This window comes from Populus nigra, chromosome 3 (assembly GCF_951802175.1).
Source record: "Populus nigra chromosome 3, ddPopNigr1.1, whole genome shotgun sequence".
NCBI lineage: Eukaryota > Viridiplantae > Streptophyta > Magnoliopsida > Malpighiales > Salicaceae > Populus > Populus nigra.
This window is the reverse complement of record NC_084854.1, coordinates 7,357,099-7,373,266: the sequence shown is the minus strand read 5'-3', so window position 1 is coordinate 7,373,266 and position 16,168 is coordinate 7,357,099. Positions and strand designations below refer to the sequence as shown.

General features: G+C 31.2%; 1 protein-coding gene across 2 annotated transcripts; it reads right to left on the bottom strand.

The window, feature by feature from the left end:
- Positions 1–3,304: 3,304 nt before the first annotated feature.
- On the bottom strand, positions 3,305–5,720 carry LOC133688056 (uncharacterized). Of its 2 annotated transcripts, XM_062107439.1 has the most exons (4): positions 5,148–5,717; positions 4,844–4,899; positions 4,317–4,384; positions 3,305–4,232 (listed from the first exon to the last, which is right to left on the bottom strand). In XM_062107439.1, the coding sequence occupies exons 1-4, from the start codon at positions 5,400–5,402 to the stop codon at positions 3,550–3,552; spliced, it is 1,062 nt and encodes a 353-aa protein (XP_061963423.1). In that variant the 5' UTR covers positions 5,403–5,717; the 3' UTR covers positions 3,305–3,549. The 2 variants fall into 2 exon arrangements, with proteins under 2 accessions (XP_061963423.1, XP_061963422.1); XM_062107438.1 differs by having other exon boundaries at positions 3,305–4,384; positions 5,148–5,720.
- Between the last annotated feature and the right edge of the window lie 10,448 nt (positions 5,721–16,168).

Here is a 16,168-nt window from a genome sequence, read left to right as displayed (position 1 = left end):
AAATAATTAGTTTATTAAAATAAAAAAATAATGGAATTAAATAATAACAAAATATTTATGTATTTACTAACATTGAACTTATCAAACTGAACATCAATCATAGACTTCCATTTAGGATTTTTGGAATCTTAACTCCACTAAAACAAAGGCACTTCAATCAATGATTTCATCACTGATGTTATCATGTGAGCAGCCTTCATTTTTGAAAACCTTAAATTCTATTCGTTCATTGAAATTATTTATTCAAAAATTATCCATTGTTGTTTATTTTTTAATAGTGTCGAAAAGGAAAACATATATTTTGTGGTTGGGCTTCCATTCAGCAATGTACTTCCTAGTGTATATATTCTACTCAGAAGGGACACCCCATTTGCAAGGAGACCTCACATTCAACGAGACTGTGTCGAGAGTGGGTGTCTGTGCCATAGGTACCTAGTCATGGTCAGCACCTAGTGATTCATGGTCATTAGGAGCGTTGCTAGAAGAACCAGGAGCGCTTTTATCCGTATTATTCACTAATGACTTTCTTTTCATCTTCTAAAAAACTAAGTATAAAAAGGTAATAACATTATCATTATATTCTATTTTTAAAATAAAAATTGGCAACGCTTATTTTATAAGGGAGATTACCCAAAAACATTTATCTGTAAATTTCCATCAATAAATAAAGCCATAAACTAATTTATTTTATTTATGACTAATGTTTTTAAGGAAATCGCAAAATTTATTGCTCTCATAATTTTCTCATTCTATGCTTTACATGCATCTAAACGAACTAAGTGACATGTACTTTGAAACTAATCACAATTGTTTTTTAAACCATATTATCTAACCTAAAACTAACCAATATTAACCTATTTTCACTTTTTCAAACACATTCATACGCAAACCCTAATTGCCTAAATTTGGAAATAATTTAACTATTGGGAAAAAAATAGTAAACAAATATATTGCCATCGAAGGATAACTCTCAAATTATCCACTCAAAGTATCATTAGCCAATAAGAATATGGTGCGACAAATGACCCAAATGAATTGAATCTATTTGTACATAACCCAATACGTACGTTTTATGGTTATATTGAAAATTAAAGTGCGCCCTATTAAAGTACTTTCAGGTTTCACCATCGGAAGAGTGCATTATAACTTCGTCCATCGTAACATGTGAATGATGTCATATCATGTGCTTAACAGTCTTTGGAGACATGAATAAAGTTTGCAGTCTAAGAGTAATAGGGAAGTATCTTAGTTTTCTATGTGCAACAAAAGTCTTTTCCCTACCAGTTTGGGGTTTATATCGAGCATACCCACAAGTTCTTCGCTCAGTCAAATATGCATTTTCAAGGTAGTATAAATTCCAAAAGTTTGGACACATATCAATAATCTATTATCTTAGGCTACAGGGTTTAATCATGGATTTAACAATATAGAAGTTATTTTTTAGCCCATTTAAAGATTATGTTATAACTGACCTCACTAAACTCATGATCTGACTTGATGGTGAACACTTGTGTAATGACCGATAATATATTGTTGTGCACTCATCTTATAATAGTTTGTCAGAATCTTTTAAAAAATCAAAAGACCTGGTTGCGTCTATATTTGGTTCTTCATCTATGATTAAACATTCACCAGTATAACCTTGATTAATTCCTATTACATCGATAACCATACTCATATAACGATTACTATTATCATATACAACTCCATGTGCGTTGCTAGACTTAAAAGTTGACCCAACCATCATTTCTACCATAATCTCGTAAGGAATATATGGTTTTTCATGTGCAAACCAACACAAGTATTTTTCTATGAACCATTTTTTTATAGAAGATGCATTATAATAACATTTGAATCGAGAAATTTTTTATTTTTACACCTCATATATGGATATTTAACACTGCCTTTATTAATATTTTTTAGATTAGATAGTGCGTAAGTAATAAAACTCTTAATCCCATTATAATAATTCATCATATGCAACCCTTCAGGTGAAACTCGATACACCTAAGAACGATCATCCAATACTTTTATGAAACTTATATAGAATATTGATGACAACATATATTAATTAATAATGTGAATTATATAAATTATCGTTGGTTTAACTCAAATTTATTCAATATATTTTAATATTACCCTTAAATCATTATCAATTTACTTCAAAAATTCAAATTCCTTCAAATTTATTGAAATTTTTAACTTAATAATAAAATTGATTAAAAGTGAAACATACCCATTAAATAGGTCATCATTTATTTCATTATAAAACACCTAAGTTACAAAATAAAATTCAACTTTATCGAATGAAAAACAAATACAATTTTTCAAAATCTCAAACAAACCCTAACATGTACAAATCATATATTCATACAACAAATTTCTATAGAAAAAAGCTATAAAACAAGTAAACACATAAACAAACTACATATGCTATATAAAAATGCAAAAAATAAAAACATTTTAAAAATGGATTATAAAAAAAAATTAGTAGTTTTTCTTATTTAATGTGGAAAATCTTCAAAAAAAAAAAACCATAATAGGATTACTAACAAACTAAGTGTTGGGTGGGTTGTATTTGTTATGATTGGAGTTTGATTTGTAAAAAATAAAGGGGCAAGGATGTTGTGTGTTGTTTTATACAGAATAAAAAGGAAGAAAAAGAAAAGGAAATGAGGGAGAGAAAGAGAGGGGTTATTTGCCAAAGTTGTAACTTAAATATTATTGATGAATTCACTGATAGGTATATTAGCGATGAATTCACTGATAGGTATATTAGCAACGAATATATTTCATCAGTAATTCCATCTGTAATACTGATACATTATTTTTCTATTTTTTCATTCCTTGATTTCCAACTATAATTCTTTTGCTATTCACCAACATAAAATTTTTATTGATGAATACCGAGGGAAATAGTGACGTCATGTTTTATCAGTAAATGTCATTGTAATTTATTGATAATATTATTTTTATCGATATTTTTATTTGTATTTTATAATTTTATAATGGTGACTATATTTTCAATCTATTTATTTTTCTATATCTAATTTAAATATAAATTTCTTTTAAAATCATATTTAGATTTCAAACCTTTAGAATGGATATATCCAACGCTCAACTGCTGTTTAATTACCATGGCCAAAAGCCATACAGTTGCCATTTTATTGAGCTAGAATCATATAATACTCTCTTGCAGGTGGGGTTCCCCATATGATATAAAATTGTCAACAAAAGTATTCTGCATGATCTACGGCAATTTATATACATTGAACCCAAAATAAACATCTATCTAGCTACTTGATTTAATACAAAATATTTTTTGGTTAATCACTTGTTTATTTTTATAAATATCGTGCTTACAGCATAAACATTAAAATGAAAATGGTAGATAAACAGCACTTCATCAAACAGCCTTTAATTCTTCTTCATTGAGAGACTCAAACAGAGAAGAGAAGGAACCAAAAACTGCACTCAACATAAACTCATCTCTCAACTTTCATTTCAAGAACATGAATTGATGCAGATTCTGCCTTCTTTATGTATCCTCTACTTGCTATCCTCTGATACTGCAATGCCATAATTTGCTTGACCCAACAAACTGCTAATTGATCGAGCTTTGACCATACCAAGCTTCACCTTCTTCTTTGCTATCATTAAAGGTTTCTTGTGATCTCCATCTTCATTTGGATTACCATCAAGTTTAGTATGATCAGATGATACACGTTTTGTTTCCTTTTCCTCTAATGACAATGAGGAGCTTGATAATGGCTTGGACTCGGCCTTCTTTGGTGCAGTGCGAGCCATGGAACGGCTTCGAACGCTACTCATGCTTCTCAGCCTTCCTTTTCCCAAGTGATGCTCACAAAGTGAGTATCCCACAAGAGTTTGTTGGCAACATCTCCATCCTCTCCCATTTACGCGACTGCATCTCGATCCTTCCATAAGTGCACCACCTCTAGCTTTCTTTCTTGCACTAGTATTATTGGTAGTATCATCAGCACCCTCTTTGATGATTTCCTTACTTTCTTCTTCTTCTTCTTCTTCTTCATCATCATCATCTTCTTCTTCTTTGTTATTGCCTTTTTGCTGCACACATATCTTGTTCATCTTTATCTTCATTTTCTTTTCTTTCACCATCATTATTTCATCATCATCTGATCGTCTTTCGAAGCTTCCTCTTCTCTTCTTTAACGGAAATGCTTTCTCTCCCTCACCCCACATCCCAACTCCTATATTGCAATCACACAACAACAACAATAAAATAAATAGCAAAATATAACTTCCACGCGTTTCGGAAATGGGAGGATTTTTACCTTGACGGGAAGAACTTGATGGTGTAAGATTCATAGTTTCAATTTCTGCACCCATTAAACTTCCCTTCCTAAAAGCAATAACTAGATCAAGAAGATCCATAACCACACATATGAAATTTACAGCTAGAGAAAACAAATGCTAGTAGCCAGTAAGGAAAAAAAAATGAGTGCAAAAATGTGTATACATATTAGAAACGGGGACCAGCATCCCATGCTAACATGCACCGCATAGGCATATTAGTTGGCCAAAATAGAGCGAGAAAAAGAAGAAGAAGAAGACTACCTAGATTGGATAATTTAGATTAGATGGTAAGGAATGGTTGCTAGCCAAAGCTGATAAAAGAAAGAATAAAACACTTGAACAGTATTTCCACTACTTAATTATTAGTCACAGTATATCTTTTATTTATTTATTTTTCTGGTAAAACAAATACGGGGTCCTCTCTCTCTTTTCACCCTCTTTTACTACAAGATTTCATGAAAGAAGAGAACAACATGGACTTTTAACTTTATGTCTTCTTTCTTACCTGGTATCATTACTCCTCTCTCCTTCTCTCCCCCTCTCATCTTTCTCCAACATAATCTACACAAAGAAATCACAACAAATAGAGGATCCAGTCAATCAGACTTTATTGTCTAATGTAACTCTTATGGGGTGCAAAATTAACCACGCAGGGTAAATCCAACAAATTGCCTTTTTTACGTTATACTGAACACAAGTGCACTCCTATATTACAAGACCTACCAAATGAACTCAAGAACAAGAAATATTAAAAAGGGTATAGAATTTTTCTTTTTTCCACCTACCAAAAATTAACAATCACCGCTTACCTTCTTTTCTTGTTGTGCTACAGCCGCATCCGAGCAATCTAGGCCACTACTTCCACCTCCGATCGGTTGATTTGGTTGATGAGGTGGGTGGGAATCAAAGCAAGCAAGTGTATGAGGTTCTTGAGGGAGATTTTGAAGTGGGTTGTTGTGTAGTTGAAGTTGCACCACAGGAGACTGGCTAAACTGGGGATCTGAGAGAGGTACAGGAGAAAGAGAAGATAGAGGTAAGGGAACCTGTCTTTTCCTGATCCTCATAGCTAGGTGCAAGATAAGATTTTGCTATCTGTCTCCTTGCCTTAAGAAGATTTGATCAAACAAAGAAACCAGACTAACCCACAACCAAGAAGTGAATTTTCAAGGGAAGGTCAGAATTTTACAAATATGGAGAGAGAGAGAGAGAATTAATAAAGATAGTGCAAAGACCCCAATACTACTTGCTATATACCACTACAAAAACAAAGAACAAGGAAAAAAATAAAAAGTAAATGCTTTATTAATTAATAATAACACATATTAGTTTCTTTCTCTCTCTCTCTCTCTAACTTTTTTATTATTATTATTTATTTTGTTGCACCCACAAAGCAAAGGGAATAGGAAGGGTAGTCGTCGTGATACTTATGGTTAGAGGGGATATGCAGGTGGGGAGGCACGTGCGAGTGACTGGCGAAAAGGGTTGCAGGTAAGTGGGGGATCACGGAGGAGAAGGGGACAGGGTACGGACGAGAACTGCCAGGATGGAAGCGATAGGGACGCAGAATACAAAATGATGGGAGTGGGTAGTCTGAATTTTTTTTAAAAAAAATCCTTTATTTATACCAGTAGCTACCATACATTACTTTTCTAGGTAAACGATATATATATATATATATATATATATATATACCTACTAATATTTCACTTTCCCTTTTATTAACAATTTCATTATATCAATTACTTAACTTGAACTATACCTAATTTGAGATTTTGAGAAGCAATGATAAAAGTAAGAAGAGATGAAAGAAAACGGATTTTATCAATTGCTATGGTAATTGTAAGCCCTACGGTACGGTGTTACAATACCGTTATACTGACACTTTAGTAAGCTTGCTGGCATGAAGATAACCAAGTCAATACATTAACTACCAAGTCAATAAATGATCTACGACAATCTGATCTCTTATCACCATACATGTTTATCAATGGATATGCAGAATATTCATCTTTTAATTAATATTCATCTATGGATCTACATGGACTAAAATGTGTGTTGATTATCAAAAAAACATGGACTGAAATGTGGCCGTTTCTTCACTTTCGAAGGGAAGAGGCAATGGGTCCCCTGAAGCCTACACGGCTCTCCTCTCTTCCCCTTCACATCAACGGAGATGCTCCTTTCTCTGTGTATATGTGTGGATTAGCTCCGCATTATTATCAGAGTGGAAGTTTGTGACTGTGGGGTATATATAAGTAGTGTTGTGCTGTCTTTGTGTGGGACTGCTTCTCTGTGTGGATTTGCATGTTTTTGACCCACCCACAAAGGTTAACAGAAATGCATGCTGTTACTGTTGGACCATATGATCTTGTCTGTGCTTTTCAACCTTCGTCTTCCCTACAAAAATAGATGGAAGTCGAGATAAAAAATTTCTTACCAATTTGATTTTGTATTTTTGAGTTTTTTTGGGTTAATAATATTCTAAGTGTGTTTATTAGTTTTTTTATATTAAAATTGATTAAAATAGATTTTTTTTTAAATAGTTCCTTTTATTTTCCAGCCACTATTATAGTGGCTGAATTTTAGGTTAGTAAACGACGCATTGTTTACATCTTTTTTTTAGGGGTCCTTTAAAAATGATATAAAAAAAAAGGTCTTAAGCTTGGTGTCTAGAATGTTTTGTTTTTTAATTTGGATTTTATTATGTATTTTTTTTTAATTTATCCTTTAATATTTAGTTGATTTTGAATTGGTCTTTATAATTTGTTTTGGTTTTCTTTTTATGTTATTATTGTGATCTCGAACAAACATCCTGAGATTTGATTGAAGCTCAATTTTGCGATCTATTTTTTTATTGTATTATTAAAAACAAATTAGTTATAGTATTATTAAACCAAGTTGAGTTCATGACTTGACTTGCTAGTTAACTCAAGTTGCTTGGAAATTGAATTTCATAATTTATTTTAATTTGTCTTTTATGAAGTTATTATAATTTCAAGAAAATTTCTCGGTATTGGGTTAATACTCAATTTTATGATTTTGTTATCATATAATGAAATAAAAAGTAGTTAAAAAAAGCAAAGTTATTAAACCTAATAGAGTTCATGACTCGAGTCACAAGTTCGGTAGGATAAGTTGCAAAACCCGAGTCGATCTAATATATTATTGTCTCAATATTAAAAAAAAAAAACATCTTCTTGAATTTCTTTTAAAAGTCAAACAATGTTTTTGTCAGTTATTTTGTTGCCTTTGAATTCACCAAGTTAGTTGGGTGATGTTAGGACAATTTCTAAATAATTTAATTTGAAACTCGGGTTAAATAAGAAGTCGGGTTGAGAGGTTATAAGGTTGACCAGCTGGGCCAAGTTCAATAACACTGCCAAAGAGTTTTTTATGGCATGGATATTCTTTTATATATTTATAAAAACTTTGATCTAATTCGTAGTGTAGTGTGGCCGATCATCTAGTATTCTCTAATAGATTCTTTTATTATTATTTTTATGATGAAAATCCCTATATATTTAAATATATAGAGTAATTGCAATTAATTGAAAAACAAAAGGTTATTTTCAATAGAAATTCGTGCTGGATTCTCAAGTAAGAGCTTCGATATTTAATGGCATGTGCACATATTAAAGTTTATATATATATATATATATATACTTTGGAATAAAACGATTTTTTTATTCTTCAAAATTAATTTTCAAATTCTGTGTCTTAAAAGGTAATTTTGTTACATGAAGTGACTAAAGGACTCGTCGTTAAAACTTTATATTGGAATATATGGATTTAGAGACTAATTGAAATTGTTTTTTAATCTATAAGAACATGTTGACCCATGAACCCAAATAACTTATTTTAATAATCGTGTGATGCACTCATAAAATCATAATCCTCTTATTTTAGCATATGATCCGTAAATTATGTCCATTGTGATGAAATCAATGAAAATGGTTAAATAAAAATAGGGGATCTAACTAAACCATTATCTAACTAAACATACTCTCATCTAGATCCCAAAACAAAAATAATTCCCAATTAGATCCCTTCTCTCACAACATTATTATCTAACTAAACCACGTCATTACAATTTACGATAAAAGAAGGCATCTCTTGCAAGACCAAAGAATCCTTCAATCTTGATGATTTTAAATTAAAAAAAAAATGGAGGCATGGCGTTAATTGGATAATGACCAACAGCCAATTGGAAATCGATTTTGTTCGGTGATCTAATTGTGATGTGTTTTAACCAATTAATGACATTCGGGCAATATGTCAGGAGAGATGTATATTATTCTTGCTATTAAGAATAGGTCTTCGAAAGGGATGTCGAATGGCTTGAATTTCTAAGAATTTAAATTTTATAGGTTTATATATATATTAAGAATTTTAGATCCAAACTCTTTGGGATAGACAAGGACTTGTTTTCCTTGACAAATAAATAACAGGGGCTGTAAGAACCAAGATTTACCCTTTCTTCTACCTTCATCTACTAGATTATTTCATGGCCAAGTTTTCTGTAGCGTGTGAAGAGAGTTTTTTCATTGCTTGTATTTTTTTTTCCCACCATAATTGGGCAATTTGCATCTCAAAAAGTTCATGTTAGCCCACCATATAGGCTTATGTTTAGTGGTTACTCAGCCCACATCGATCTGGCCCCAGATAGGCCCAGCTCATTGGATATCTAAGAAAAAAGAAAAAGAAAAGAGAGTGATTTTAAGGTCAATTTAATTAATAATATTTCTAATCTCTCAACTTCTATAGATGATAACTTTTCTAATTGTTTTAAATTAAAAGGGAACGTTCCATGTCAAGAAAGCGACATGGAGAGCAAAAGCCATTGCTGCAAGAGTATAATGCTATAAATAATTAGTGCATCATTGCAATTTTGAACCATAAGCATATCATTTATGAGCGTTAATTCAACAAAATATAAAGTTTATACTCCATTTTACCTTTAGTTCTCATTGGATTCCAGTGGTTTAGCTCCTACGTTGAATCGCATTTAGGGGGGCAAGTTGATTAGATTAGATTAGATTAGATTCTCTTAAGGAAGATTGTGTTGGATTTATTATGCTTCAACGTAATTAAGTACAGAATCAAATTAAAGGAATCTTTTTCACACCTAGAATAGTGATTTAGGATGTTAGCTTATGAGCTGACCTATGAGATTTTATATGTTTTTTCTTGTTTTTTCTTCTCCTTCTTCTTATTGTGAAAGAAAAAGAAAACAAGGTGACCGGCTTCTCCCTTGACAATTATATATGCCTCAACTGATCATTGATCATTGCTCGATTATGCTTAGGCAGCATAATCGATTTGCAAAACTCTTTGTAATTACTGCACTAAAAAGTTAAGTTTTTTTTATTATTATTAGCATGGATATCTAAACCAACTTACACCCATCTCAATTAATATTACGAGATTTTAACAAAAAAAACCCAAGTTTTGTTGTTTCAGTGGTTGCAATACCGTCTGTTTTCAAAGCTTTACTTTTAGTACAAAAAATTAACAATAATCATACTGCATCTAATGCGATCTCTATTTATAATGTCCTGGTTTAGCGAATCTCATAAAATACAAGACTGACATGAAAATGCCAGCAGCTTCCTCTGATAGTCTTAATGCATTCATCATTGGATCAAAAGAAAGTAGGGCATAGATGCACCAATGTTGGCAAATGTGAAGTGCACCGGGGACCAGCCTCATGCATGTGCTAGTCTAGTTTGTAAAACCTGGGATGGTTCAAAACTATATGGAACTTTAAAATGGGACAAGTGAATATTTATGACAAAATAATAACAACAACAACAACAACAACAACAACAACAATAATAATAATAATAATGCATGGAAAGTAAATAAATATTTTATAGAAGTGGAAAAAGTTTTTTTAAAACAATTAGGTGAAATTATTTGTATAAAATTATACGAAAAATTATGAATAGTTACCTGAAATAAAAGAAGTGATGAAATAAGAGTGTAAATGAGTAATAAACCACATAAAAAAAATCCCATTTCCATCTTTTTAAAGCCGACGATGTAGTCGAGAGAGGGAGATGGTGTTTTATCTTCTTCTTCTTCCTTTCTTCCTTTCATTATTGAAGGGTTAGAGAAGTGATATATAGGAGTGGAAAGAGAGGGTTTTGAGAGAGAATAACACATCTATACTAGAAATTAAGAAGGATCAAAGAGAGAGAAAGTGAAGAAAGAAAAGGAAAAAAGGGAGAGGCCTTAGAAAATTTCAATTGGTTAACTTTCAAAATACATTTTGTAACCAGGTAAGGTGTTTGGAACCCCTTTATATTAAATTAAATAATAATTATTCATTTTGAGCAAAATTTAGCAAAATTGAATTAGGGTGCTTGAGATGAAATTGAGGGAAAGTGGATTTCCTAGAAATTGAGTTGCTAGGATACTTATAGATTGTTATGGAAATGAAATAATTGAAAAATGATGAAAAAAAGTGGTAGATAGAAAAATCATGAGGCCGGCCATATAGGGAATAAAATACAAAATTATGTATTTATGATACTATTCATTAATTGTGTTATAAATGTATGTATGATCATGTGAATGATGATTTTAATTGAGTAGAATTAATTAGATAATGAAGTATTGAGTAATGGAATGGTTGGCTAAGAGGAATGAAATTCTAAAATTTTAAAGAATTTATAAATTGTATGGAATTGTGTAAAACTGATATGGTTGACATATGATGGAGAGGAATTTGCCAAATAATGGATAATCAAGGAAAAATAATCCTAGGGTAATGAATAAAGCTAGTGTTGGCCAAGGTTAAAGAAAAGGGAAGGAATTTGAAATTTATGAATTAATTGACAAATTACTATGTGAACAATATATATATATATATATATATATATATATATATATATATATATAAGTTCTCCAAATCTATAAGAGTTTCCATGATTTTTAGTAATGAAAACCTTTTTGAAAATTAAATGAGAATATTGTAGAATTGAGGTGAAGAATTGAAGGAATTATTAACTTGTTTTATAATTAAATTGATTTTCTTGTGTAGCTAATGGTTAGAACATATTGATGAAAAAATTGAATAGAATTACGATGGATGTTATGATGAATAAGAAGTATGTCGATATACGCTAACAATAATTAATTAAAAACTTGTTGATGTAAGGGAAATTGTTGGGGTGAATTAGTGGCAAATGAAGCCGCTCATAGTCAAATTGTAGGTAGGTACTTTGTACCTTGTAGTAATTTTTTTAAAAAAATTTCTCACTATTTTATTTTGTGAAATTGTTAATCCATGAAAGTATGGATAGAAATATTGACATTATATATGGAAGAAGAACAATGTATATGTAAATCATGAGGATAGATTAGTAATCAAGACGAGTTTTTTGGAGAAATTGGTATTTGTTAGGGAATACTGGATTATTGGCTTCCGAATGAGAATGTCAAATTGATTGGCAACCAAGATGAGTTTGCTGGAGAAATTGGTATCTGTTAACTAATACTGGATTATTGGTTTCTGAATGGGAATGCAGGATTCATTGGCAACCAAGATGGGTTTGTCAAAGAAATTGGTATTCGTTAAGGAATACTAAATTATCGAGTTCTAAATGAAAATGTCAAATTGATTGACAACCAAGATGAGTATGCTAAAGTAATGAGTACTCAAGAAGGAGTACTGGATTGTTGGTTTCAATATGGGAATGTGGGGATGATTAATTGTCTCATGAATATTAAGAGATTTACTTTGAGTTGAATAAATTTATGTAAATAGAAATTTAAATGATTATAAAGAATGGTTTTAAATATTGTTTAGATGAAAAGTTTGGATATTCCTTAAAGTTTTAAATAAACCATTAACCTTGAGACTTAACAAATGTTATTGATTTTCATTACAGGTACCTCACAGACTTGTGAGGAGTAATTAGTAGTTATTAATTTTGTGTAGATTTAGGTAAATATGGACTATTAGGTTGTAATATCAAGTTTTTTTATTGTAATTTCAGACATTTTATTCTGTTATGTAACTAAGATCTTATATAATTAGATTAAAAATTATCGATTACTAGATTTAGGTAAATATTGACTATTAGGTTGTAATATCAAGTTTGTTTATTGTAATTTCAGACACTTTATTCTGTTATGTAACTAAGATATTATCGACTTAAATTAACAATTATCAATTACTAGTTATAGCGATGTAAATGTGTATGTTATTTGAAACTTCATAAAGTTAAAGTCTTATATGTTTATTATACATGTCATTGTATTTTGTGTAGTAACTATACGATTAGTCTATGTGTGTGTGTGTGTGTGTGTGTGTGTGTTAGTTGATGTAGAATTTGTTGTAAATGTCTTGATATTTTATTTATTATAGTGTATATGAAACTAATAAATGTTATTAGTGTTATAAATTAATGAGAATGGATTATGGAATGTTGGATATAATGAGATGGGAGCCAAAATGATTGGATCGAAAGTTAGGGTTATGAGTTTGTGTGGTTTATGGATAAGAAGTGTGATTAATTGTGATATGAATTGATGTCGACCTTTGGGATGTTCAAAATATAAAGGAGACTCTGCCGAAACTTGGTATAAATATTGTTGATTTACAAGGATTATAAGTAATACTCAAGATTAGGGATTGATAAAAAAAATTTAGAATTCCATAAGGATTTATAATAATCGAGTGATTGTTTTAGAAATCGAAGACATATATTTCTCGAGATATAATCGGAAGGATAAGGAGTAGTAGTTTCTAGCATTAAGGTAGGATGACATGACAGTTTTTTAGTATGAGAAGAGGCAAGGTTGTCAATTCCATTTCGGTGGGTGTTTTATTTTTTCAATTGGAATGGAATGTTTCAGTTTCGGAGTGTTTCGGCGTGCCGTTTCGGGGTTATACCTGTTCATATATATATATATATATATATATATATATATATATATATTCAACAAACATAATTCAAATTCAAGATAAATTAATTATAAATTATGCAATACAAACATAATGCCAAACAAAAATAATTTCAAAATTTAAAATATTTTTAAATAGTCAAGATTAAATAAATCTTTAACTTAAAGTAATTCAACTTAAACTAAATATCAAAATATTATGAAAGTAAAATGTTTTAACACAAATATTTTAAATATAAAGTTAGGTCAATGTTATCAAGGCTAATGGAATCTAAAGCTTCCTTTGTTTTACTCAAATTCCTACAAAGTATAAACATGAAAAAAAAAACAACATGAATATAAACCATATATATTAGTGATAAATCTAATTTTAAAAAATCAATATCATTGTTAATGAAAAAAGTAATAATAATTTTCAATATTATTATTAATATCATTGTTATTGAAAATAGTAATGAAAAAGAGTTTTTTATACTTGGATGGTTTAATTAATGAAATTGAACAAGGTTCAATTTGATTCAATGACTTTTCAAGAGCGGAATGGAACATGTGGAATGAAATCAGAACGTTCTGGCCAAAATTTAGCCGAAAAATCCGGAACAGGGCGAGATTTAAAATGAGATAAAAATTGTTCCATTTTGTTTCCATTTTTGAATTGGTATGAAATGTTTCGGCCATTCCGGACAAAATAGAACGGAATTAACAACCTTGAGGGGAGGTTCTAGGATCTCTCTATGTTTGTATTTGTCTTTTTTCCTACCAAGCAACACTAGGTAGAGAGATTTAAGGATGGATTGAGACAAAAGTTCCAGATAGGATTAGTGGCATACAATTCAAGATAGTTATTTGGTAGAGGTTGCAATATCACTTAAGAAGGTGATGAATCTAGGACAACCTGGGTTTGGAAAGAGAAAGGAGCCTGCTTTTACATTAAGAAAACCCTCTCTCTGAAGAAAAGGAAAAGGAATACAATATGGTTAGTTCAAAAAGAGAGGAGGAAACTAGGGATCAGGAAGTGTGATTAGTTGGTCTCCTCAGGTCACTCAGGGTGGATCTATAGGAGGACATACACATCGTAAAATTGGTATGATAACTGGGTTTAATACATAGGGGCAGAGGACTAGCACCTATCCTTAATGTGTGAGGTGCAAGTAAAATCATCCAAGATACTTAGTTTCCCTGGGGCGGTGCTATATGTGTAAACAGGAGGGACACTATTAAAGGGATTGTATAGAGACTGGGCATTGCTATAAAAAATGTCTTAATAGGATTGCTGAGAAAATTCAGGGCTAGAGGCAGCCATCACAGAGTCAACAACATTCAGTGACAATAAATAGGCCTAGTAGACCAGCTCATTGTGGAGCTAATGTAAATAGGGCGCGACTTCGAGGACAAAGGGAGATGACCTAGGGGAAAGTCTTCCATACGAATCAATAGGAAGTTAGAGCTACCACAAATGTTATGGGAGGTACATTATTATTTAATCCCCAATTAGTTTATGCATTGATTGATCTTATAGCCATTTATTCATTTGTGGCAAGAAAATTTAAAAATAACTTAACCTCTACAATTTGATAAGATAGAGAAGGGTTTTCTTATTAGCATGCCCTTATGAGATGTTATAAGTGTGGGGGCATATATATATATATAAGGGTGTTAGGGTCACAATCAAGAGTTATGATATAGAGGTAGAATTGATACCAATAGAATTACATGATTTTGATTTATTATTAGGGATGGATTGGTTGAGTTTATATCGAGCTTAAGTAAATTGCTTTGCGAAAACTGTAACACTATAAGGAAGGAGTGGTGATCAAGTAATGTCTAAGGGAGAAAGAAAAGTCCTTTCTAGTTTTATGATTTCAATCATGATTGCTTGAAAATTGTTAAGAAATGGGTGTATGGCTTATTTAACCTATATAATAGACCCAATAAATGAGGAGATGGAATTAACAAAGATTCTTATATTACAAGGATGTCCTGATTTCTTTTCTAAGGAGTTACCCAGGTTACCCCCTGATAGTGAAGTTGAAGTTTCTATAGAGGTAATTCCTAGAACTATATCAATAGATGTAGATGCATTCACCAATAAATCTTATAAGACAAAATCATTTGATGATATTGATCAGGATAAGATGGTAGCATTGAAAACTAAAATAAGAGCTATCAATAGGGTGGATTTGTATGATCTCGTGCAAGTTGTGGAAATATGTCTAGTCTCAAACATGGTTGTACCAAAAACATTTTATATTCCCTTGTTCATCAAATACATCCACACACCTTAAATCTTATTGCAACAAAATAACAAAAGTATTACGTGATGAAAAACTACGGATGCACTTCATTCAAGATAGTTTAAGTGGGGCAACACTGAGTTGATATATAAGATTAGATAACATGACCATCCAAAGTTGGAAAGATTTGGTTGACACTTTCATCAAGCAATATAAGTACAATATGATTATTGCCCCTAACATAACCAGTTTGTCTTAAAGAAGAAGGATAAAAAAAAGCATGAGAGAGCATGCTCAAAGATAGAGGGATCTTGCTGCGCAGATACATCCTCCATTCTTAGACAGAGAAATGGTTACCTTAGTCGTAAATACGCTCAAGGTGTCATAATATGAGCATATGATAAGTTGTTCAGCACAACAATTCATTAACATTATAGCTGTGGTCGAGCATATAAAGCAAAGGGTAAAGAGTGGCAGGATCTTCTCCTCTCACTAAGAAAATGGGCTTCAAAGGAAAGAAGAAGGATTTTAATCACATCGAGGGTGGCTACAGAGATAAGAAAAATCACTTCTAAAACTACAATACTCTGTCCTTTTATCCCAGATTCTCAACATCAATTTTAATTCTTTATTTCCCACCAAAAAACGTAAGACTTAAACCAACCAAGTCAATAATCAAACCG

Bases quoted from the DNA above. Each gene is read 5' to 3' on its own strand.
- LOC133688056 (XM_062107438.1), bottom strand. From the start codon at position 5,402: ATGAGGATCAGGAAAAGACAGGTTCCCTTACCTCTATCTTCTCTTTCT. The intron at 4,900-5,147 runs GTAAGCGGTGAT...TTCTTTGTGTAG, and splicing joins TAGCACAACAAGAAAAGAAG to ATTATGTTGGAGAAAGATGA. The intron at 4,385-4,843 runs GTAAGAAAGAAG...TATTGCTTTTAG, and splicing joins GAGAGGAGTAATGATACCAG to GAAGGGAAGTTTAATGGGTG.